Source organism: Carcharhinus amblyrhynchos, chromosome 2 (genome assembly GCF_965287045.1).
Source record: "Carcharhinus amblyrhynchos chromosome 2, sCarAmb.v2.hapA, whole genome shotgun sequence".
NCBI classification, from domain to species: Eukaryota; Metazoa; Chordata; class Chondrichthyes; order Carcharhiniformes; family Carcharhinidae; genus Carcharhinus; species Carcharhinus amblyrhynchos.
In genome coordinates this window covers 50,611,986-50,635,148 of record NC_137325.1, presented here as the reverse complement: position 1 = coordinate 50,635,148, position 23,163 = coordinate 50,611,986, and the positions used below count along the sequence as shown (strand labels likewise).

General features: G+C 40.7%; 1 protein-coding gene across 1 annotated transcript in view; it reads left to right on the top strand.

Moving 5' to 3' along the window:
• The window catches only part of dnah5 (dynein, axonemal, heavy chain 5), a 350,257-nt gene that overhangs the window by 52,206 nt on the left and 274,888 nt on the right, over positions 1-23,163 (top strand). Inside the window, exons 2-3 of the mRNA XM_080205374.1 lie at positions 16,854-16,988; positions 21,352-21,436. Coding sequence (XP_080061500.1) covers positions 16,854-16,988; positions 21,352-21,436 — 220 coding nt within the window. The remainder of the gene's footprint in view (positions 1-16,853; positions 16,989-21,351; positions 21,437-23,163) is intronic.

The window sequence follows — 23,163 nt, the reverse complement described above, 5'->3', positions numbered from 1 at the left end:
ATTGTGCTTAGCATTGATTTTCTGTTTCTCTGATGACTGGCTTTATCTGAATGTAGCAGTGCCTGTAATTGCATATGATTATAAATCATTGAATTCAATGTTGCAACACAAGTTAAAAAAAAACCAAAGTTAAACTAAAACTACAATATGCAAGCGCAATTCCCTTGTAAATCATCCTAAAGTTACTTCTCTCATTTCTGGCATATTGTCAATTTAGAAACTTAATACAATATGCTGATGGCATAGGGTGATTACTTACTACTTTTCATCACAGCTCCTCCGCTCGGCAAGTCTAGGCTTGTTTGATGTTTGATGCCAAACTTGAATGTTTCAAAGTTGATGAATAACACTTAGCACTTTTTCATAAATAAAACTTGGACACACTGTTCTTTGATAGGTGGTAGCAGAATTTTCTCTCTGCAGGTGGGAGCTTCACTACTTCACTTTGGAGTGTTATATTTTAATGTTTGAATACAGGTCAGTCAGCCTAACATCAGTGTTGTGGAAACTGAGGGACAATAATCCAAGATAAAATTAATGGATGTTTGGGAAAAGTATGGGTTAATAAATGACAGCCTATATAAAATTTAGATTATTTAAAGGCTAATTGTGTTTGATAAACTTGATTGTGTAACACAGTTGATGTTGGGCTTTTAAAAAAGTGTTTGACGAGGTACCATATTGCCTTGTTAGCAGAATTAAGATGTGGATATGTCGGCTTTGGACTGGGGTAAACACAGTAAAAAGTCTGACAACACCAGGTTTAAGTCCAACCAATTTAGTTGATAGTAAACTCACAATTTGATAGTAAACTTGTTGCAAGAAAGGATGTCCCGAAGCATGGTACATTGGGGAGACCATGCAGACGCTACGACAACGGATGAATGACCATCGCTCGACAATCACCAGGCAAGACTGTTCCCTTCCTGTTGGCGAACACTTCAGTGGTCACGGGCATTCAGCCTGTGATCTTCGGGTAAGCATTCTCCAAGGTGGCCTTCACGACACACGACAGCGCAGAGTCACTGAGCAGAGACTGATAGCCAAGTTCCGCACACATGAGGACGGTCTCAACAGGGATCTTGGGTACATGCCGCACTATCTGTAACCCCCGTGACTTACCTGGGTTTGCAAAACCTCACTTACTGTACTGTCTGGAGACAATACACATCTCTTTAACCTGTGATCAGTGCTCCTTCCACTCACATTGTCGGCCACTTTAAGACTTGAACAGCAGGTTAGGTGTAAAGATTCGCATTCTAATCAGTAATCTGTAAGCTGTCTGTTCTTTATATGCTCTGTCTGAGGCCAGAACTCTCCATTCACCTGACGAAGGGACAAACCCCGAAAGCTTGTGAGTTTACTATCAAATAAATCGGTTGGACTTAAACCTGGTGTTGTCAGTCTATTTACTGAGCAAAATTAAGCCCATGGGATTAAAAGGAAAGTGGTTGCATGGATACAAAATTGGCTCTGGTATAGAAAGAAGTGAATTGTTTTTTTCAGCCTGGAGGATAATATACTCCTCAATGCTGCCCCATAAGAGTTGGTATGAGAACCGCTGTTTTTTAAAATATATATGTTGGCCTGGACATGAGTGTACAAGGTATAATTTCAAAGTTTGCTGAGTGACTTGAAACTTGGAAATGTCGTAGACAATGAGATGAATAGTGACAGAGTTCGGGAGGGCAGATCCAACTTTGTGACATAGGCGGATACATTGCAAGTAAAATTTAATGGCGAGAAATATATTAAGTACGTTGATAGGAAGGTTCTGGAGAGACTGTATATACAATAACAGGATTTGTGCAAACATCCTGTCAATCCTATTAACTTATCCACTATTCATTTCTCCCTCACTTGTTTATCTAGCTGCTTCTTAAATTCATCTATGCTAGTTACCAAATCCATATTCTGCTAATTTCAGGTTAAAGAAGCTTATCTTAAATTCGCTACTGGATTTATTACTTACCATGTTATCTTTATGAATTTTATATCTGAATTCCTCATTCATGCCCACCTTTGTAAACTAAATGATAAATTTTAAAAGGGGTACGGGACTCAAGAGACTTGGGAGTGTATGTATGTACACATGTCTTTGAAAGTGGCACCAGAAGCTGTTAACGGGATTCTGAAGAAGTCACGTTGGATTCAACGTTAAAGCTGTTTCTCTCTCCACAGTTGCTGCCAGACGTGCTAAGTATTCTGAGAATTGTCTCTTTTCCTTACAGGATCTTTTGCTTTGTGAATGGTGCATAAAAGTTCAAAAGCCAATACTTCATGCTCAACCTTTTGTAAATTATTGGTTAACTCCTAGCTGGGGAATTGAGTCCAATTCTGGGCACTACATCTTAGGAAAGATGGCAAGCAGGCATCAGAGTGAGTGTAGAGAAGACTGTTGGTGGGAACATGGCGCCTCTTGCATGAAGCTATCAGAGAAACTGTGTTTCTTAGAACAGATAATAAAGCAAAAGAAACAAAGTGGGTCAGTATCGGGAACAGGAAATTCTGTGGAGTCCCAAAACGTGGTTTACACCAGTGGGATTTCCAGTTCTGATTGTCCCTGCCCTGTGCCAATGTCGTAACAGGAATCCCAGCATTGAGTGTCAGGATCCTTGTTTGAATTCATTTAAATATCATTATCAGGCCTTTATGCTTGATGGTACCTACCTCACACCCATTAAATTGTCCATTGGTTCTCCTCATGGTGACGTCAATGTAAATCCTGACAGGTCCCTCACAGCATGCATCTGGTGATCAGAACCTGCTGAAGATGAGCAGGTGAATAGATCCTCTGGAGGGAGAGGGTCATGCTGGGGGCAAATCCGTTAGGGAAGTCTGGGATCTGTTCTGTTTTTCAACTGGGAGGGATACAGGGGAGTTAGACTTTTATTTTTCTGGATTGGTTGTGAGGGTTGGGTGCTCCGATCTCTTGAACTAAGTTGCTGGTGGGGTGGCTTCAATCAGAATGTGATTACCATTGTAATATTGTGGGACCTGCCCCTTACTTTATTTCGAATAAATCTTTAAAAATATGGTTTGGGGCTGATGGCTTCCATGCTGTCTTTCCTGCCCATGGTGTCACACTAGGAATGAAAAACATCCACCTAAAGACTTGCATTAAAAAGCATTTTCATGACTACTGGATGTCACAAAAGTGCTTCACAAACAATGAAGTATTTGACAATGCAACAGCCAAATTGCACATGGCAATCTCCACAGCAATGTGAGAATGACCAGATAATTTGTTTTTGTGAAGTTGATTGTGGGACACTTATTGGTCAGGACACCGTGGGATCTACCGTGGGAGCTTTGACATCCAACCAAGCAGGCAAATGGCTCATGTGGGAGACAGCACATTTGACAGTGCAGGATTCCCTCAGTATTGCATTGGAGTTAAAGTGATGTATAACAGAGATATTTGAATTCATGAAGAATTTTAATAGAATAATTAAGGAGACATTGTTTGCTGGGGCAGAAAGGTCAATGAGTAGAGAACATAGAATTAAGGTAATTGTCAAAAAAACCAGAAGCAAGTTCAACAGAATTTTTACCTGGAATACACTGCCTGAAAGAGCAGTGAAAACAGACTAAATTATAATGTTCAAAAGGGAATTGAATGAAAACTTGAAGCGGAAAAAAATGTAGGGCCATGGAGAAACACTATGAGGACTAATGAATAGCTTTCAAAGAGTCAGTACAGGAATGATGGACTGAATGGCCTCCTTCTGTACAGGATCACTCTATGAATCTATTCTATTCAAATTAAAATGCCAACTATGACTCAGTTGATAGCATGCTGTTTCTGAGTCAGAGTTTTGTGGATTTAAGTCCCACTCCAAGACTTGACGTGTAAAATGCTCTTGTGTTATTCTGAGGGTTATTCTGAAGGAGTGCTGCACTGTTGGAGATGCTGGTTTTTGGATGAGATGTCTCATAGCACAATTTTGAAGAAGAGTAGGGGAGTTATCCCCATAGTCAACATCATAAAAGTATTCTAGGTCATTACCACGTTATTGTTGTGGGAACTTGCTACGTGTAAATTGGCTGCCATGTTTCCTACATTATAACAGTGACTACACTATCAATGTGCAGTACTTCAGTAGTGCCACAGTGCTTTGGAATTTCCTGAGATTGTGAAAGTTGAAGTTTCATGAATATCTGTGCGATAGCATTTATATGTTGCAGTGATCAATTTACTCAACTATAAACGGTGTTTACTGGATAGCTATGTCATCAATGCGGTCATCAAAATTATTGGCTATTTATGTTGAAGTATGATCCATACTTCAATTCACACTGGATTTTAATTATAATTAGGCCTTCTCCTTGGAGACAGTAATCAGTTGTTTGGTTTGTATTATATCTAAACAAGAATAAGGAAGTTAAAATGCTTCTGTGTTGGTTACTGTTGACACTTAAGAACAAAGAACAACACAGCATGGGAAACAGGCCCTTCGGCCCAACGAGCCCACGCCACCATTTTAACATTGTGAGTGCCCTCTCCTACCTATGACCTTTGTCTACGCCTATTGGGGAAGATTGAGGGAAGACTTCATAGATAAAAATGTTACAACCACCATTGAGACAGATAACTTTTAAAAACAATATCTGAATTTTCAGTGACTGACTGGAAGGATCACATGACAATATTTCCTGTTTTTTAAAACCTTTACTGCAACAAACAAACTGAAAGCAACACTATTTAGTAGGCAACTTGCACTTAAAGCTACAGAAGCAATTCCCCATATGTCTTTTAACACGACCAACAATTCCCCACCATATAATACTTTTTACTAAGTTTAAGCTTATTTATTAGTGTCACAAGTAGGCTTACATTAACACTGCAATGAAGTTACTATGAAAATCCCCTAGTCGCCTGTTCGGGTATGCAGAGAAATAATTTAGCATGGCCAGTGCACCTAACCAACACATCGTTTGGACTGTGGGAGGAAACTGGAGAATCCAGGAACCCACACCGAAGTGGAGAATGTGCACAGACAGTGACCCAAGGCTGGAATTGAACCTGGGTCCTTGGTGCTATGAGGCAGCAGTACTAACCACCGTGCCACCGTGCAGCCCCTTATACTGTCCCTTTATTCTTACAAAATTATTCCAAAGTTATTCTCCACTCCAGATGGCCTGCTTGCTTTTTCCTTTCCTTGTGAGATAACCTCTGATCCCAGAACTGAGTTTCATTGTGAGGATTATACTGGAGATTCTTTCTTTCTAGCCCAAGCTCGGGAAATCTTCCAACCTCCTTTCAATCCTTATGAACTCAGTCTCTTCAACTGAGCATGAGCTCCTACCCATGTTCTGCATGGGATCAATAGGATCAGGATTGGCTGCCTTTATCTTCCTGGGTGCTCTCTCTCTCTCAATCACATTGGCCTTTTCCTATCCGGGTAGGAATGTCAACTGATTATTCTCTATATCCCTAATTCCATTCTAGCTTTGAATTAAATAGACAGTTTGAAGTATAACTGTTTATAAAACCTAACATTCCTCACACCTCCACTGTGAGATTTGCAGACCAACAGTCTACCCACAGTCAGCAGAGATGCTCTTGCATCTCTACAGTTTGAATGTCTTGCACATTATCAGCAAGTCTCTTGATTTGAGTCCCTCTTGTTCCCAGAGTGTTCAAGGCATCCAGGCTTGTTGTTAGGTAGAATTCAGAGCGGGTTACATGACTGTATCATTCCTTCATTTTGCATTGAATTATGTATAACAGATTTTTATCAGATAGAACATTGATCCTTACTAGGAAGCAGATCCTTCATGATATTTACTACCTAGAAGAAAACTGCTCATTATGCAGTAAGGGTATTTGTTGTGGAATTAATTTTCCAATGTGAATTTAAATATTAACATAATATAAGTAAAACTATTAATGTAACCAGTTATTAGGGAACAAGTTGCAGAAGATCTAATTTTGCATTTACTATAATTTTAACCCTCAGGAAACTGAGGGAAATGACTCTGCCTCAGGTTTTATAAGTTTTCAGCTTATACATTGGGATGTGAAGACAAATACTTACACTACGGTATTCATGTTAACACAACCTTAAATACAATTTTAATGAAACAAAAACTGATTCATTTTTGCATTTTCCTCCAGTTCTAGTTTCTGTTCTATTCATTTTTTTAAATGTGAAATTAAATTTTATTTCATCTTCCAATGCTGATTGAATCCAACAAATTTATGTAATTCTTTTCCCTTTTAAAAAAATCTTTAAAATGTTTCATTATCACTTTTTTTTAACTGCGTTCTATTTCATTTTGGAAATAAGTCCCATTTTGAACAAGTTATGTTTTAACTGCCTCCATTATTTTCAATGTTTAACAATTCAAATGTTAAAGATGACTATTGGTTGTATTGGGGCAATTTCTAACGCATAACATTGCAGGAAAAGAAGATGAACAGATCCCCTGCTCTGTTAAAGGAGAAATTTTCCTGCTTCTCGACAGTGATAGAAAGACCCAACAAAATTCGTTCCAACCAAAGAACTAGTCTTTATTTACAAAAGATTGCATGCAGTATTTGCCAAAAACTTGAGTTTGGAGAGCCTTCATTATGACTTGCTAATTCCTTCTCAAGTCCGCGCTTACGTAAAGAATCAGTTCAGTATTTATACATAAGCATTATCAGTTTGCATGACCAGAGCTCATTCAGAAATTTGATTAGTAGTAGCGTCATAAGCAATGTCATAAATCATAGTACAGCCTGCTGACCTCCTAAAACTCTTTGTCTCATCATTCATACCTTTATCTTGTCCTTTGATAGAACAGAAGATCGGTGACTCCTTCATCCCTGACCTTATCTTGTCACGCTCATATAGCCCTAGGGTATGCAGAGTCAGCCTTATCAGGTCTTGACCTTCTCTGGTCTTATTCGTGTCTTAGGTTATACGGAGTCAGTTTTCCTTATTTTGTACCAAATAGTTGACCAATTTTCCCATCATGCCATTATTTCATTCGTATAACTTCACACTCAGCTACTTAAGTTAGTAAGTAGATAAAATTAGAAAGTTTGAGAACATACCAGATTTGGTTTGTGGTCTGTGTCCCAATTTGGAAAGAAAAATATGCTATTTCCATTCCTTATCACTGTCTTGTGATTTCTGGTTTAAAGAATATCGTAAGAAGTCTCTTAATACCAGGCTAAAGTCCAACAAGTTTATTTGATAGTAAACCTACAAGCTTTCGGAACGCTGTTCCTTTGTCAGGTGAGTGGAACTGACAAAGGAACAGTGTTCCGAAAGCCTGTGGGTTTACTATCAAATAGACTTGTTGGACTTTAACCTGGTGTTGTGAGACTTCATGCTGTGTTTACCCCAGTCCAACGCCGGCATCTCCACATCATGTCAAGAATATTTGCAGCTATCAGATGTACGCAGTATTGGATTAAATTGTGATGCTTCTGAAGTTGAATAGTTTGTCAACACTTAGTATCTTGATTGGTGAATCATAAATAGTTGGACAGGGAGAGGACAACAGTGTGACAGTGATTAGAGCAGATTTTTGAATGGTATGGGTGGTTTGTTTTTTGCTAGGTACTCTGGTGTTGACGTTGGAATGTCCTAACTTCAAGTTGGTATAATTTGAACTCTGCTTTAGAATTCCTTAATAGCTGTTTGGTTAAAAAAAAGCATACGTTTATATTGTGCCCTTCACAACCTCAAAAGATGCCTTAAAGTGCTTTACAGCCAATTAAGTATATTTGAAGTGTAGTTAATGTTGGAATGTGGGAAAATTAAATCACAAATTTTACAACAACATTGAAATCACTAACTAGATGATGTTTTTCATGTGGTTAAAGGATAAATGTGAGCATTAGACCATGAAAAACTAATGCAGTTATGGCCTCCTAGTGTTTCTAAATTCAGTTTAATGCTAATGACTTGACTGCTAATTTGTGGCATTGGCCTCTATGCCTGTCTGCCTAAAGTTTTACTTTAGCGTTAATGTGCTTTTCCAACTTGCAGTTTCTTGCAGCCAACATGCACATTATTGTGATAAGCAGTGCATCAGGGATAAGGATCAGATATTTGTGGGAGGCTTTGTTTCTGATAATTTATTGATTTCTCTCTGTTACTAAGCAGCAATGTTATTGTAACATACTACCCTGTTCTTGTTAAAAGGTTTAATGATTTGCTGTTGATTTGGGAATCTTTGAACTGTTTGCATGTTCATTTAGGTCTCAAACCCGTTTACTAAGTTCTAATTACATTATTAGTGATTTCGATTGAATCGGTATCTCAAAATATATTAGTTGCTTGATACTGGATGGAACACAATCCAATGTGGATCAGACAGTGCATCTATCAAGCTGGGAGTGAAACATTTGCTTTCACTGCACTGTTATTTGTAAACTCAACTGAACCAAGGCAAAAAGGAACTGATTTTAAACAAAGAAATATCACAAAATGACAACAATTTGACAGCCACTATTCATTTGCCTTGCCATCAATAGCCAGAAATGGTTTAATTATTGAAAATGAAAATGTAGTCCTGGAATAATAATAAACCACTTAAGTGCTGCAGAATTTAGTGCTTATCAAGTGTTTTTGATGGAACACTACTGCATGAGCAAGCCTTTCTGCAGGTTGCATTTTTTTTCACAACAGGAAGTACAAACGAATGATCAATCACAGGCTTCTTCAACAACAGCTATCTTTCGAACCTCATGTGGTACCACACAGTGGATATCAATGGTTGTTAAAAGTAATAGCTGATTCATTGCTTATATGGAAATATTTGAAACAAGGAAACATAAGACAAAGGGTGGTGAGTCACACCCTACACTTATATCAAACACCAACCTAACGGTTTTGAAAGCTTGTAGTTAACACTAAACTTAAAGTTTTGAATCAGTAATTGAAACTGGTGTTAAAAATAAGAAGCTTATCTCTATTCTTCTGCACTACAAACAGCATTTTAATGTATCTTTCCTCTAATGTTTTAATGTAGTTTTGACTAATTGCCTTGCAGATCATTATAGTGCAGTAGTTAATCCTTCAGAGAGCACGTTTCCACATCAACAGCATGGGGTAAAACCACAGTAGGCAGAAAGGAAACGAGGAAAATAAGCAGAATCTTCCTCAGCATTATAAAAACAGCTAAATGGGAATCATAGCAAACCACGTATCTTATATATTAACATCCAGAACTTAGAATTTGATGTTAACTCTTGAAATGTAGCAGTGTACTTGTATTTTATGTCCAAGTGGTAAAATGGATTAATGCAAGTCTCCTAAATATATAAAAATATTATTTTAGAAACCACATTAATAATGATACAGGCTACTTTGTACTGGAAGGATGAAAATAAACACCACAATTATTGGGAGAAATTTAGTTAAGTAGTCACATAAAAGGCCTCAGTAAGCTACAGATTATTTTAAGATATACAAAGGATATGGATGATTGTAGAGACAAATACATGGTATTTTATATATATTTAATAAAAAAAAGAGCGGTAGTCAGCTTAAAAGTGAAATAATTGGACAGTTAGGAAAATTACATCATAAGTTTATTTATTGATGTCACAAGTAGGCTTACATTGACACTGCAATGAAGTTACTGTGAAAATCCCCGAGTTGCCACACTCCGAAGCCTGTTTGGGTGCACTGAGGGAGAATTTAGCATAGCCAATGCACATAACCAGCACATCTTTCAGACTGTGGGAGGAAACCTGAGACCCGGAGGAAACCATGCAGACACGGGGAGAAGATGCAGACAGTGACCAAGCTGAGATTTGAACCTGGGTTCCTGTCACTGTGAGGCAGCAGTTGCTAACTACTGTCCCATCGTGCTAACCATGTAGGAACAGAAGGGAAAGTCCTGTTCTAGTTCTAGATGTCTGATTTTATTGGAAGTTGTATTCAGTAGTCGTGATGCAGATTCCAGCAGTCTGTGGGACTTACTTCGAGCAACTCGTAGTGCATTCAGAGTATTCTCACTCAGATCTTATAATTAATGGGAATGGACTATTTGGTTTCAATGACTATTGCCATTACAGTGATGTTAGCCTTGAACTAGTCAGCATTTTTCTGCTTGTATTTCCTGTATGTTAAAAGTATGGTGTTGTTGAAAGTGGCTTGAATTATGTTCCATTTCACTTATGCATCATGGGGATGCTGGAGAGTGCCTGTTAAGCTGAAGCGACTGCTTTATATAGGCAGCATGGCTGACGGCATTTTGCTTTGAATTTAACACCTAATTCTGGTACAAAGATACAAAGAACAACACAGCACGGGAACAGGCCCTTCGGCCCAACGAGCCCGCGCCGCCGTCCCATTGTCTCAGTGACCTATTCATGATTTTAGTCTACGCCTAATGTGCGAGGATCAGGGAGGTCCAATATAGGGACAATTTGTTACCCAATCAATCAGCCTAAAAGCACATCTTTGGGATGTGGGAGGAAACCGGAGCACCCGGAGGAAACCCACGCAACCACGGGGAGAACGTGCAAACTCCCACAGACACAGGCCCAAATCCATGTGTCCGCACAGCAACAGAGATAGTCTCTGAGCTGTCATGTTGCCCTCGAGATGGTCCAGTTTAAGCACACTAACGACATGAAGCAATAGGCAACTCCCGAAGCAACGTCCAAGAGCAGCCCACTACAACCTGCCGCATGCATGCCCCTTGCTGGTCAACAAGGTGGACTTAAATGCCTGTGGAGACAAAAAATTCATTATTAAACAGGCAAAGACTGTAACATCCCTGAGGCAAAAACGTAATCCCAAGCCTACAATATTTAGTAAGGCCTGCTATATCCCCCTATATGTAGACCGCTCATGTGGCTGTCTAAGTGACTCTTAAACAACCCTAGCGTGCCTGCTTCCACCACCTTACTCGGCAGCGCATTCCACACCCCCACTACCCTTTGCGTAAAAAACTGCCCTCTAATATTTGTCTTATACCTAGCCCCCCTCACCCTAAGCCCGTGACCCCTCGTTCTATCCATTTCTAATAGCGGAAAAAGCTTACCACCATTTACTCTATCTATCCCCTTCATAATCTTATAAACCTCTATTAGATCCCCCCTCAGCCGACGTCTCTCAAGGGAAAACAGCCCAAGTTCGTTCAATCTTTCCTCGTAAGACAGCCCTTCCATACCAGGCAGCATCCTGGTAAATCTCCTCTGCACTCTCTCCAGGATCTCTACATCCTTCCAGTAGTACGGCGAACAGAACTGGACGCAGTACTCCAAGTGAGGCCTAACCAACGTTCTATACAACTGCAACATCAGACTCCTACTCTTATATTCTATACCCCTTCTTATGAAGGCTAACATACCATACGCTTTCCTCATCACATTCTGCACCTGCACCGACACCTTCAGGGACTTGTGCACTTGCACCCCCAGGTCTCTCTGCGTATCTATACTCCGGATAGTTCTACCTTTTATCGTATAACTCCCCTCCACATTATTCCGGCCAAAGTGCATCACCTCGCATTTCTCCAGATTAAATTCCATTTGCCATCTATCTGCCCAATCTACCAGCCTGTCTATGTCCTGTTGCATTGCCAGGCACTGCTCCTCAGTACCCGCCAATCCAACCATCTTAGTGTCATCAGCAAATTTGCTGATCACACCACCTACCCCCTCTTCCAAGTCATTAATATATACCACAAATAGAAGAGGTCCTAGTACCGAGCCCTGCGGCACACCACTGGTGACAGACCTCCAATTGGAAAAGGAGCCTTCCACTACTACCCGCTGTCTCCTCCTCCCAAGCCAGTTCTCCACCCATCTACATACCTGCCCTTGTATCCCATGAGCCTTCACCTTTTCTATCAGCCTACCAAGGTGTATACCAAGGAGTGATCTATATCACAGTCAGCAGTACGATAGCTCCATATTTTGAGAATGCTGTTCACAAAGCCATGTCTGGTGATGATCAGATTTAACTCATGCCAATGTCCTGATTTTAGATGTCTTCAGAGTGCCTTGTGATGTTGTTTGTTTTGAAAGAAGGTGTTAGTTATTCAAAGCTCATGATAGTAGTAAAGTTCAAATAGTCTTTGTCCATTCTTATGTCTCTCCCTGACCAAATATCCAAGGCAGGAGGGCCAGGCTTCCTGGTCCATGCCTACTCTTGCATTGAAATACCTCAGTAGGTAAAGATGTTCTGTCTGAAGAATTCACAGTTTCAAGCTCTTCAGAGAACAGGATTCACTACAGAGGTTGATGTTGGAGCATAGATACTCTTGAGGTTAACTGATCAGCTGTCTTGCATATGTTATTGACCAGCTGCTAGTTGTCTGTTAATCCTATACGCATGATTCTGACATTTTAGCTTGCCAGTTGAAGAGTTGACATCCTCTTTCTTTTTATTTGTCTACCGAGTGAAATGCATTCCATCCATTTGTTGAGCAGAGACTTCCAAGCACCCAATGAAGCAGATGGACTGTGTCAGGTTTGCACTGATGAGGGCTACTTGACTTAAAGTGGGTGGTGGCTGACCAGTGGGGAATGCTTTGGTCTCTTCCACCATAGAGACAGCCTATAACACCTGCCTTGTATTCTGGTTGAGTTGGGCTTATCACCAGTAGCTTCTAATTCCAGTGTTGTGTTAATGCTCTGCAACAAAACTGGGTTGTCCACTCCAGGGCATCAGATTGGGCAAAACATAAGGTGATTCTAAGCTCCCAAATGTAAAAATTCCCTTCTCAACCTCTCTGGTTGAATGAAAAGTACATCTGGCACTAACTTGGTTGAAGGTGTTTCTGGTAAGGTCAGTCTATCTTTGGACTCCAGTCTCGCATTATTGACAGTGTTTACTTCTTTAACATTCAACTCTCTCGAGATATCCACAGATGGTGGAGTTATTCACCCAGAGCTGGAAGTTTGTTTCATGAGTGCCAGGGCATGCCCATATGATTGTGGACCTGCACTGCATGTCTAGGGACCAGAGTTTTGAGTTCCTCTGAAGCTTTAGCCTGGGGCTGCGAAGGACCCAGTTTCCACGATTTGCCACAAGGAGGCACAGCTGCGGGCATGCTGATGGAGAGATTGTGGACTGACAGGGAGAGTCTTGCATATTTGGCTCTCTTTTTCTTATTTCTGCTAGTCAGCAGCATAGCTTGTAAATGAGAAGCAAACTGGCATGCAAAAGTGGAAAGCATGCTAACTCACCCGTGAAGTAAGCCCTCTGAGGCTAGTGTCTCTTCACCAAATTGAGATTTGTATACCTAATTAGCAATGTTCAGGCGGGTACTTTCTTGTACAGAGTAACCAGAATGCCAGTAACCCTGACACTATACCGTATGTACACATGGATAGCTCCCTAATTGGACAAGCCATACTGCCTTAATCTGGGAGGTTTTATTTGAAGAGGTCCACAAAGGTCATGGATAGAGGGGGGCACTCATAATGTTAAAATGGTGGCGCGGGCTCATTGGGCTGAAGGGCCTGTTTCCCGTGCTGTGTTGTTCTTTGTTCTATCATGGTCTCGTTAAAGTCATTACGACCCACACATTAGATGCATCAAATCGACCATTTGGACAGACTACAATATATGGTTATGGTGATTTTGTCATCCTGCTGGATGAAGGTACTTTAACACACATGAATCCTGAATTCTAAAGTAAGGATTGACAAATCTGTTTATTTTAGAAGTTAGCAATTTTATTGCTTACTTGGTAACTATTAATGAGGAACATCATTTAAACACCTACAGGAGCACTTTCAGAGACTATGGTCCCAATTTTACCATCATGTTGCGCCTGCTTTCGGGCTTGAAAACTTGTTAAAGCTGGACATGAGGCGAGTAGCGTGATCTGCGCCTGCCTCGGCACCAGTTCCCTCTTTACCAAGGCCAGAAAATGGCCATGATTGGGACCGCACCCAAAACTGGTGCGATGGCCATTTAAGCATCCAACAGCATTCTGCCTGTGATTTGTGGGGGTAAAGAGAGGGAGGGGCCCATAAGTGGTCTGAGTGGCTGAGGAATGGGGGAGATAAGGGGTCATTAATGTTGTGGGGATAGGGCAATGTCTGTGGGGGACAGGGGGAACACAGTAAAAAGTCTGACAACACCAGGTTTTAGTCCAACCGATTTATTTGATAATAGACTCACAAGCTTTCGAGGTTAGTCCCTTCGTCAGGTGAGTGGAGAGTTCTGGCCTCAGACAGAGCATATAAAACACAGACAGTTAGAGATGTCTGTGCTTTATATGCTCTGTCTGAGGCCAGAACTCTCCATTCACCTGACGAAGGGACTAACCCCGAAAGCTTGTGAGTCTATTATCAAATAAATCGGTTGGACTAAAACCTGGTGTTGTCAGACTTTTTACTGTGTTTACGCCAGTCCAACGCCGGCATACCCACATGGGGACAGGGGGAGGCATTATCCGGCTCAGGAGGATTAGGCATGGGAGCAGCATTTTTTTTCTGCACATGTGCAATTGGAGGCGCCAATCAGAACTGCAGGGTTTCAGGTGCATTAAGCCCCATGCACGGGCTTGTGCAGCGCGATTCGGACTCACTAATATTTTTGGAGGCAGAGTGCATTAGGAGACGCCTCAGAATGGGTCTAAAAGTCAGATCTGAAACTGTCCCAGTTTCAAGTCCGCTCATCACTTAGAATCAAAATGGTAAAATCGAGCTCAATGGGTGGAGTTTCACGAGATTTTTTCTAAGTATCCAGCTAGTCATAGTCTGTAAATGGGAGAGTTCCAGATCTGTGTTTTGGGCAGGTTTTCAGGGATAATCTTATGCACTCTGTCTGAAATTTTGGATGTCAGAGGATAAATGTTATTAGCAAAGGTAAAAAATTTACACCAGAGTGCTTCTGGCCAGGAGATGCTATGGGTGGGGCTTAACTCGCCAGACAGCCTAGAGGGAGGTATTGTGCATGTGCAGACCTCTGATCCTGCACATGTGCATTTACAGTAGCAGGGGTCTGACAAACAGAGAGTGAGTTGTCAGGCCCCTGCTACTGCTGTCTCAAACAGCAACCACCCCCCTCCCCTGCAATCGCAGAGGCCCGTGACTTGAAATGCGCAGGCCCCATTGTCCAGATCGATCATGGCCCCACCTGCCACAATCCCTAGCCCCTAAACTGCCCAGGCTGGCATTGCCCAGGTGCCCCCATCTTGTATTTGGCCTCCTCAGAGGCCTCAATGGGAGCAGGTGTTTTCCTCGCCAGAGAGAACCTGTCCCAGCGAGGCCATAAAGACAAATGAGCCCGGATGATAGCGCCGGGCTTGCTAAACACATGCAAAACACAATTTTAATAAATTTAAATAAATTAATCAGCCTCTAGCCCATTTCCAGCGGGAGGCTGTCTACGCTGGAATTCTGTGTGTTGTAAAATTGCGCTGGTCGCGAAAATCACACCAATTGCACCAGCCGCTTTATGCCCGGTTTTATGACATTTTCCTGCTGCAAAATGGGCATAAAGTAGCAGTAAAATTCCACCCTATTCTTAAGCTTGCATTCACATGAGGGATTCCGCTTCTTAATTATGGCTCAGCTGACACAAAGGCTCTTGGAGACAAGTACTGTGGTAAAAGATGTTTCTTTATCTTCCAAGTTTGGTCAACTTATGAGGGAGAGAGATTTGGGGCAGTTACACATGTACTCTGAAATTAATCACTCTCAGTACTATGATTATACAATTTCCAAAAGCTGTTGCTCAACCTAGTTGGGTATGAACCAATCGTTATTAGTATAGATTTTTTACTATTTTCAATAACATTTACCTTCTGACAGCATGGGACTATGTGATCAGTTTGTGGACCTTAAAGAGTCTTTCTTACAGTCACCTGAAACTTTCCAGACCCTCATATCTGGTGCAATGTATATCCTGTTCATCAGAACTATATGGGACCCCTATGCGTCCTTGGTTAGTGAATATCCTACTCATTAGATCTGTCTGGCCCTTGGTATGAGTTGCTGTTCATTTTGCTCAGTAGCTGCATTGTTCTGAAGAATGTTGTTCTTTTCACTTGACTATGTCTCATCATGCCTTAGAGCAGGAGTCTCCAAACTGTGGCCTGCGGGCCATATCCGGCCCGCTGTGGGCTGCATCCGGATCGGAGTTTGGAGATCGCTGCTTTAGAGCATTGTGTTATTAAGCAAGGTATCTGCTTTTAATACAGAATATGTTTTCAAAAATACTGTGTCTAAATTCTCAAACAGTAGTTATGGGTGCCCCTATGCAAACAGTATTTTTCGGGCACTTTGTAACTTCTCAATGCTCTTTTCACTCTGATCCGATCTTCCCTGATCTAATACTCTTTTAATCCCAAATTATTCTAAATTCCCTTTGATAACACCAAACAATTAACACTTCCGTAAAATAGCCAATGTTTCAGATCCAGCAAGATGGTTGTGGATTAACTCAAATCAAGAGACTTGCAAATTTTATTATAATTTTGAATTAGCATATGCAGCTTCTGTAGGACGTGTTTTAAGTTTAGTTTGTTTATTAGTGTTACAAGTAGGCTTACATTAACACTGCAATGAAGTTACTGTGAAAATCCCCTAGTTGCCACACATTGGATACACTGAGGGAGAATTTAGCATGGCCAACGCACCTAAGCAGCATGTTTTTTGCACTGTGGGAGGAACCCAGAGCACCTGGAGGAAGCCCACGCAGACACAGGGAGAACGTGCAAACTCCGCACAGACAGTGACCCAAACCCGGGAATCGAACCTGGGTCCCTGGCGCTGTAAGGCAGCAGTGCTAACCACAGTGCCACTGTGGCATCAAAGTAATCAGTTAGTTATAATCATGTAACCTTAAACAAGAAAAAGGAACGGTATTACACATTTAAGAAACTTTTTGGTTTTATTTTCAGGATTTGTAATTGTAAAGCTATATTTCTTGCAGCAAAAGCTAAAAGAGGAAAGAGAAGCCAAAAGGGCCCAGCTGGACGGTAGACATGACTACATTTTGGAGGTTGTGGCCGCATGTCTTGGACTGGAGAAAGCTGAGGTGGAAGATGCAGTTCTGGAAGGTTCCCAGGTAAACCTAAGCATTATTGAAATGTTTTAGGTTGACAACAACGATAAGATTTGGAATATGATTTTTGATGTTTACCACAGTCTTGTAGCCAAAATACTTCTCTTTCTCATCAGTGCAGCAAATATACCTAAATAACATATCTCACAATTGATATAAGATAGTAATATTATACACCTTCTAATGAAAAGTAAAAGATTTAACACCACCCGATATTGATGCCCAGGCCCTCCTTTACTGGCAGCTCACTGGAGAAGAGGAATTCAATTTTTAGTTGTTATCGCCTTGGGAGGGGAGAGAAGCAGTCATGAGAGGCAGGGAGTCGAGCCGACAGTGGTCTTCAAGAGTGGCAGAGGAGTCGTGAGAAGAAATTGGTTAGGTTGCAAGTTAGTTTGGCCATCTTTTACTGAACACAGCTTGTAAAACAGACAAATTTCTCGTCCATAAATATTTGCAGTACTACCTATCTACACTTTTACAAATTGTGCTTAAGATACAATATCTCTGCAAAAGCTTTTATATATGTATCCATCATACGTCATTTTGCTGAGGCTTCCACAGTGGATTTGTACTGTCTTGTTTATTTGCTTATTCCTTTTTCCTTCTTCCCAAATTTTTTGACATTTTTGAAGTTGTCTTCATGATTCTAGTATATTTTTCTTCACAATCCCTTGGTGGATTTGTACTTCTTACTGAATCTTCTGCTGATAACTCTAGCCCAGGATATTTTTATTGGTTCTTGCTGTTCGTGGATGTTGCTCTGTTTGAATTGATTGCCATATTTCCTACAGCACACTACACTATTCTTCAGCTAAAATTCGAAGTCCCTCCATTTGTTGGAAAACACTGTCCTGAGGTTGTGAAAGGCGCTAAAGAAATGCAAGTCTTTGCTTGACATGAGTGAAGAGGAGCTGCTATGGTTTCTATCATTAATGGAATAAACATTAGTTTCAATTCCTTAAAAGTGCCTATGGTTTTTCAAATGTTACAACTCAGCCGATGTTACTACTGGGCAAGTTAGACCCCGGCATGGAACCCAGCTTGGTAGATCCTAATTTTTACTTTTTGTTCAAAGATGTGGATGAGCAGAGTCACAGGACTACCGATGAATATTTACCAAAAAAAAATTTTTAAATAAGGAAGATTGAATTACAATACTACTCCTTCACCCCAGCTTTACCTTTTACAGATATAAACAGATTTGTAAGGAAGGCATAAGTTACAAAATACATCTTACACTCCAATATTCTCTGTAAGTACACAGTTTATGTAGACCAATAAACAAACTGTGGTCAGAAACACCACTCTGAAACCAAGTGACAGATGCCACCCAAAACAAGTTCTTGTATTTTTCATCAAATTCCTCCAGATGTTTGTCACACTGTGAGCCAACTGGTCTCATTAGAACTCTGACTTTCATATGAGAGTTTCCAATCTCTGCTCTCGATGAATGTGCCTTAGAATCTTCTCCCAAGCAATGCAAATTCTGCTCCGACTCTATTTTCAGGTTTGCTGATGACATCACCATAGTGTATCTGATCTCAAACAATGATGAAATGGAGTATAGGAAAGAACATAAGAACATAAGAACATAAGAAATAGGAGCAGGAGTAGGCCATCTGGCCCTTCGAGCCTGCCCCGCCATTCAATAAGATCATGGCTGATCTGTCGTGGCTCAGTTCCACTTTCCCGCCCTCTCCCCATAACCCTTAATCCCCTCTCTTATCAAAAACCCATCAACCCGCTTCTTAAAAATATTTAGCGAGGCAGCCTCCACCACTTCAACGGGCAGAGAATTCCAGAGATTCACCACCCTTTGAGTGAAGAAGTTCCTCCTCAACTCCGTTCTAAACCGCCCCCCCTTTATCTTGAGGCTGTGCCCCCTAGTCCTACTGTCTTTTTTGAGCGGGAAGAGTCTCTCCACCTCTATCCTATCCATCCCATTCATCATCTTATACGTCTCAATGAGATCTCCCCTCATTCTTCTAAACTCTAACGAGTACAAGCCTAGTTTATTCAGCCTCTCCTCATAGCTCAACCCCCTCAACTCCGGTATCAGCCTAGTAAACCTCCTCTGCACTCCCTCCAAGGCCAAAATATCCTTGCGCAGGTGCGGCGCCCAAAACTGCACACAGTACTCCAGCTGCGGCCTCACCAATGCCCTATACAGCTGCAGCAAGACCTCCCTACTTTTATATTCAATCCCCCTCGCTATGAAGGCCAGCATCCCATTCGCCTTCCTGACCACCTGCTGCACCTGCAGGCTGGGTTTTTGCGAAAGAGATAGAGAATCTGGTGAAATGGTGTGATGACAATAATCTCTCCCTCCAATGTCAGGAAAACAAAGGAGATAGTTATTAACTTCAGGAATGTGGAGGACATCCCCCGTCTACATCAATGGTGATGAAGTAGAAATGGTCAAGAGTTTCAGGTTTCTAGATGTTCCCTCCACCCTGTTGCTATAGTTAAGAAAGCCCTCTCAGGAGGCTAAGGAAATTCAGCATGTCCGCTATGACTCACCAATGTTTACAGATGCACCACAGAAAGTATTCTTTCTAGATGTATCACAGCTTGGTATGCCTCCTGTTCTGGCAAGAAACTACAAAGGGTTGTGAACATAGCCCAGTCCATCACGTGAACCAGCCTCCCATCCATTGACTCAGTCTACACTTCCTGCTGCCTTGGAAAAGCAGCCAGCATAATCAGGGACCCCATGCTCCCAGGGCATACTCTTTCCATGTTCTTCTGTTGGGAAAAGAGACAAATGTCTGAGATCATGTACCAACCAACTCTTCCCTGCTTCTCCCCTGTTGTCATCAGACTTTTGAATGGACCTATTTATGTTAAGCTGATCATTTTCTTCACCCTAGCTATGACTGTAACACTATATTCTGTACTTCCTTTCCTGCTCCCCTAAGTACTCTATGAATGGTATGTTTTGTCTCTATAACATGCAAGAAACAATACTTTTCACTGTATCCCAATACATGCAACAATAATAAATCAAACCTTTCTCTCAGATGACATCACTGCATGACTTCTGTGGCATAGTAGCACAGTGGTTAGCACTGCTGCCTCACAGCGCCAGGTACCTGGGTTCAATTTCGGCCTAAGGTCACTGTCTGCGTGGAGTTTGCACATTCTCCTATGTCTGTGTGGGTTTCCTCTGGCTGCTCTGGTTTCCTCCCACAATCCAAAGATATAGGGGTTAGGTTTTTCGGCCATGCTTGATTGACTCTAGTATCAGGGGATTAGCAGGATAAATATGTGGGGTTGTGGGAATAGGGCCTGGGTGGGGTTGTGGGAATAGGGCTTGGGTGGGATTGTGGTTGGTGCGGACTTGTTAGACCGAATGGCCTCCTTCTGCCCTGCAGGGATTCTACTAAGCATCCACATCCACGATTTCAACAATTCTTTTTAGTATTCCTTTACTCTTGATTGCCATATGTATTAAAGCTTCCATAGAACCTCTCCGGTAAAAAGTCTGACAACACCAGGTTTAAGTCCAACCAATTTATTTGATAGTAAACTCACAAGCATTCGAGGTTAAGCTCTTCTTCAGGTGAATGGAGAGTTCTGGCCTCAGACAGAGCATATGAAGCACAGATAGTTTACAGATTACTGATTAGAATGTGAATCATGACCTCTCTGGTACCCAGCTATCTGAACAGAATGCCATTGCTGCATCTTCAACCTTAGGACCACCTCAGATGTCTGGTTTCTTGCTAGCTGATGTCTCCAGGTCTGTGTGCTTTGCAGCTTCTTTTTAACTGGGGGTCTGTCTCTGCTTCTTACTTTAACTTTGTTTGACTTCATAGTCTTCTTTGGAATTTCCTCTGTTCCTTAGTTTGTGGAATCTTCTTTATCTTGGCATTCGTTTTTTGTCTCTGTACATTGGCCTGCCTATTCTAGCAGTTGCTGTGGAATTATTGTTGCCTCTGGTTCCTGCTACCACACAAAAACTCAAGTGCTTTTGCTTTTCAATGTGAGCCTCTAGTTGTTAAGCAACAGCTAATTTTTTTGAACACATTGTTTAATGTCATGAAACCTTCATTACAATGCAGGCAAATTTCAAAGTGAAAATAAACCTACAAACTTGCAGGCACTTTTGTTTAACATGAAGCTAAACTGAAGTCATTAACCTTTTCTTACCACACAAAATTAAGCTTAAGCTTGTACCATATTTCTAACACAGACAATGCAAATATGAATTATTTAAGCTTTATTAAGCTCTGTTTCCTACCTGAAGGTAATGTGAATTTCCATTCCTTAAAATTGTGTTTGAAATATCTAGCTCAGAAAATGCACTGATGCATTCATTCACAAGTTACAATTTTAGGCCTCTATGGCTATTTTAATTTTATAGATTGAACGCATGGATTCATTTTTTGCTGCAAGAGGACTTCCTCATCTTATGTTTTATTATCAAGAAGTGGAACCAACTGAAACAGGTAAAGAAAATAAATAAAAGATTAAACTAAAGAATAAACTAATCTAGTTCCTAAATAACTTTGTGTAGTGATTCAGAGGTAAACATTCAACATTTTTATGTTCTGTCTTTGTATTACTGATTATCTTAAGCCACCCAAGTGACATTGTTGATAACTGTTGCCTAGCACTAAGGTTTGAATACTTAGTGTTCCCATGTTCAGTAAAAAGTCATTGTCATTGTACAGTTTCACGGCTAGACATAATTGTCTGACAGTTTCTATTGAATCATTATGTTAGAGACTATCACAATGTATGATCCCTTTGCTAGAGTACAGTTCCAGGGCATTAGTTACCCTGTGACACTTTAAGTGGTCATTATTTATATGGGACAATGATATCAGCAGGATTCGAGGCATTACTTGAACCATTGGAGGCATTACCAAAGTTGAGCCTGATCCTGTCCTTGCTAAAATTCTATCCATGTTGACATTATTAATTAATAGTGGTCAAGCTGAGACCACCCATTACCAGTTTTTCTGCGATGAGCTAAGTCAATAGTGACTGGAAATCAAATTTGTGATCTGGATCTGTATAGGTCAGTGCTGTTGAGATAAATATGTCAAGCTAATATGAGCTTGTACACGTTAAGAAGTGTGATTGTAGTTGAGTTTTTAGAACTGTTGAGAAGTGTAGGTTGTAAAACAATCCACCAACCTTTATTTATGTTTGCAATTCCTGATTTGACTGCTCAATATTTTATTCCAGCCTTTTTTAAACATCCCGTGGAGCCGCAACATGCAATACTTAAATAGTGTTGTGATTATTATGCTGGAGGAGCAACTCAAAGGTTGGGAGTTCAAATCTCATCTTGGTAAATTGTCAAATTGAATTGACACCAGAAAAATGAACTCTGATAGTTGTTTAATTGTCATTGTCTATCTGAAACTAATAGTTATGCTGGTATAGCACAATCTAGATTTTGAAAAACAAATAATTTGATTTTAAGTTATTGGAACTATTCTCTTTTTGGAGCTAGTGGAGAGAAGCAGATCCAGGATAGCTAACTAGACTAGATAAAATTGTAGTTGAGCCATTTTCATCCTGACATCTTTTCCATCGGGGCATGTTACTACAAAATTCGGTTCATAATTGTTTGCTAAGGCTAGTGGAGTACAAAGACTTGTCAGATTTTAAAACTCATGCCTGGAAAATCTTGTCCAGGCTTTTGATTTAATACCATGTGTTGACTTAACTAACAGTTAACATAGCATATCAGTCCAATTTTGATATTGGAACAATGGGCTGAAATTTGCTTTTGCCAAAGCACAAAATATGTGAAAGCAAATGGATAGTCTGTTACATATTCTGCTCAATTTTCATTACGTTGACCTCAAAGGTCATTTGTATATTTGTATAGAAATAGTTTTATGCATTCTGACCACAATACCTTTACAATTTAATGTGTAGTAGAACAACAACTGGAGCAACAACAAAATGGTTTTTGAATTGCACAAATTACTATTTCCGTCTCAATTGGTATTCAAGCTGTCTCTCTCTGGTGTCCTAAAATACTTATTGGAGTGCTTCCATTCTTAGAGATAAAGCAATCGAGGCCAGATCCATATAACTGAAGCATGTATGTGAAGCAAATACTAACATTATAGATGACAAAGGTGAAATCAACATCTCCTAACATCCCAGAATAAATAAACAAGCAAAAACAAATAACCACTAACAGATCTGCCAT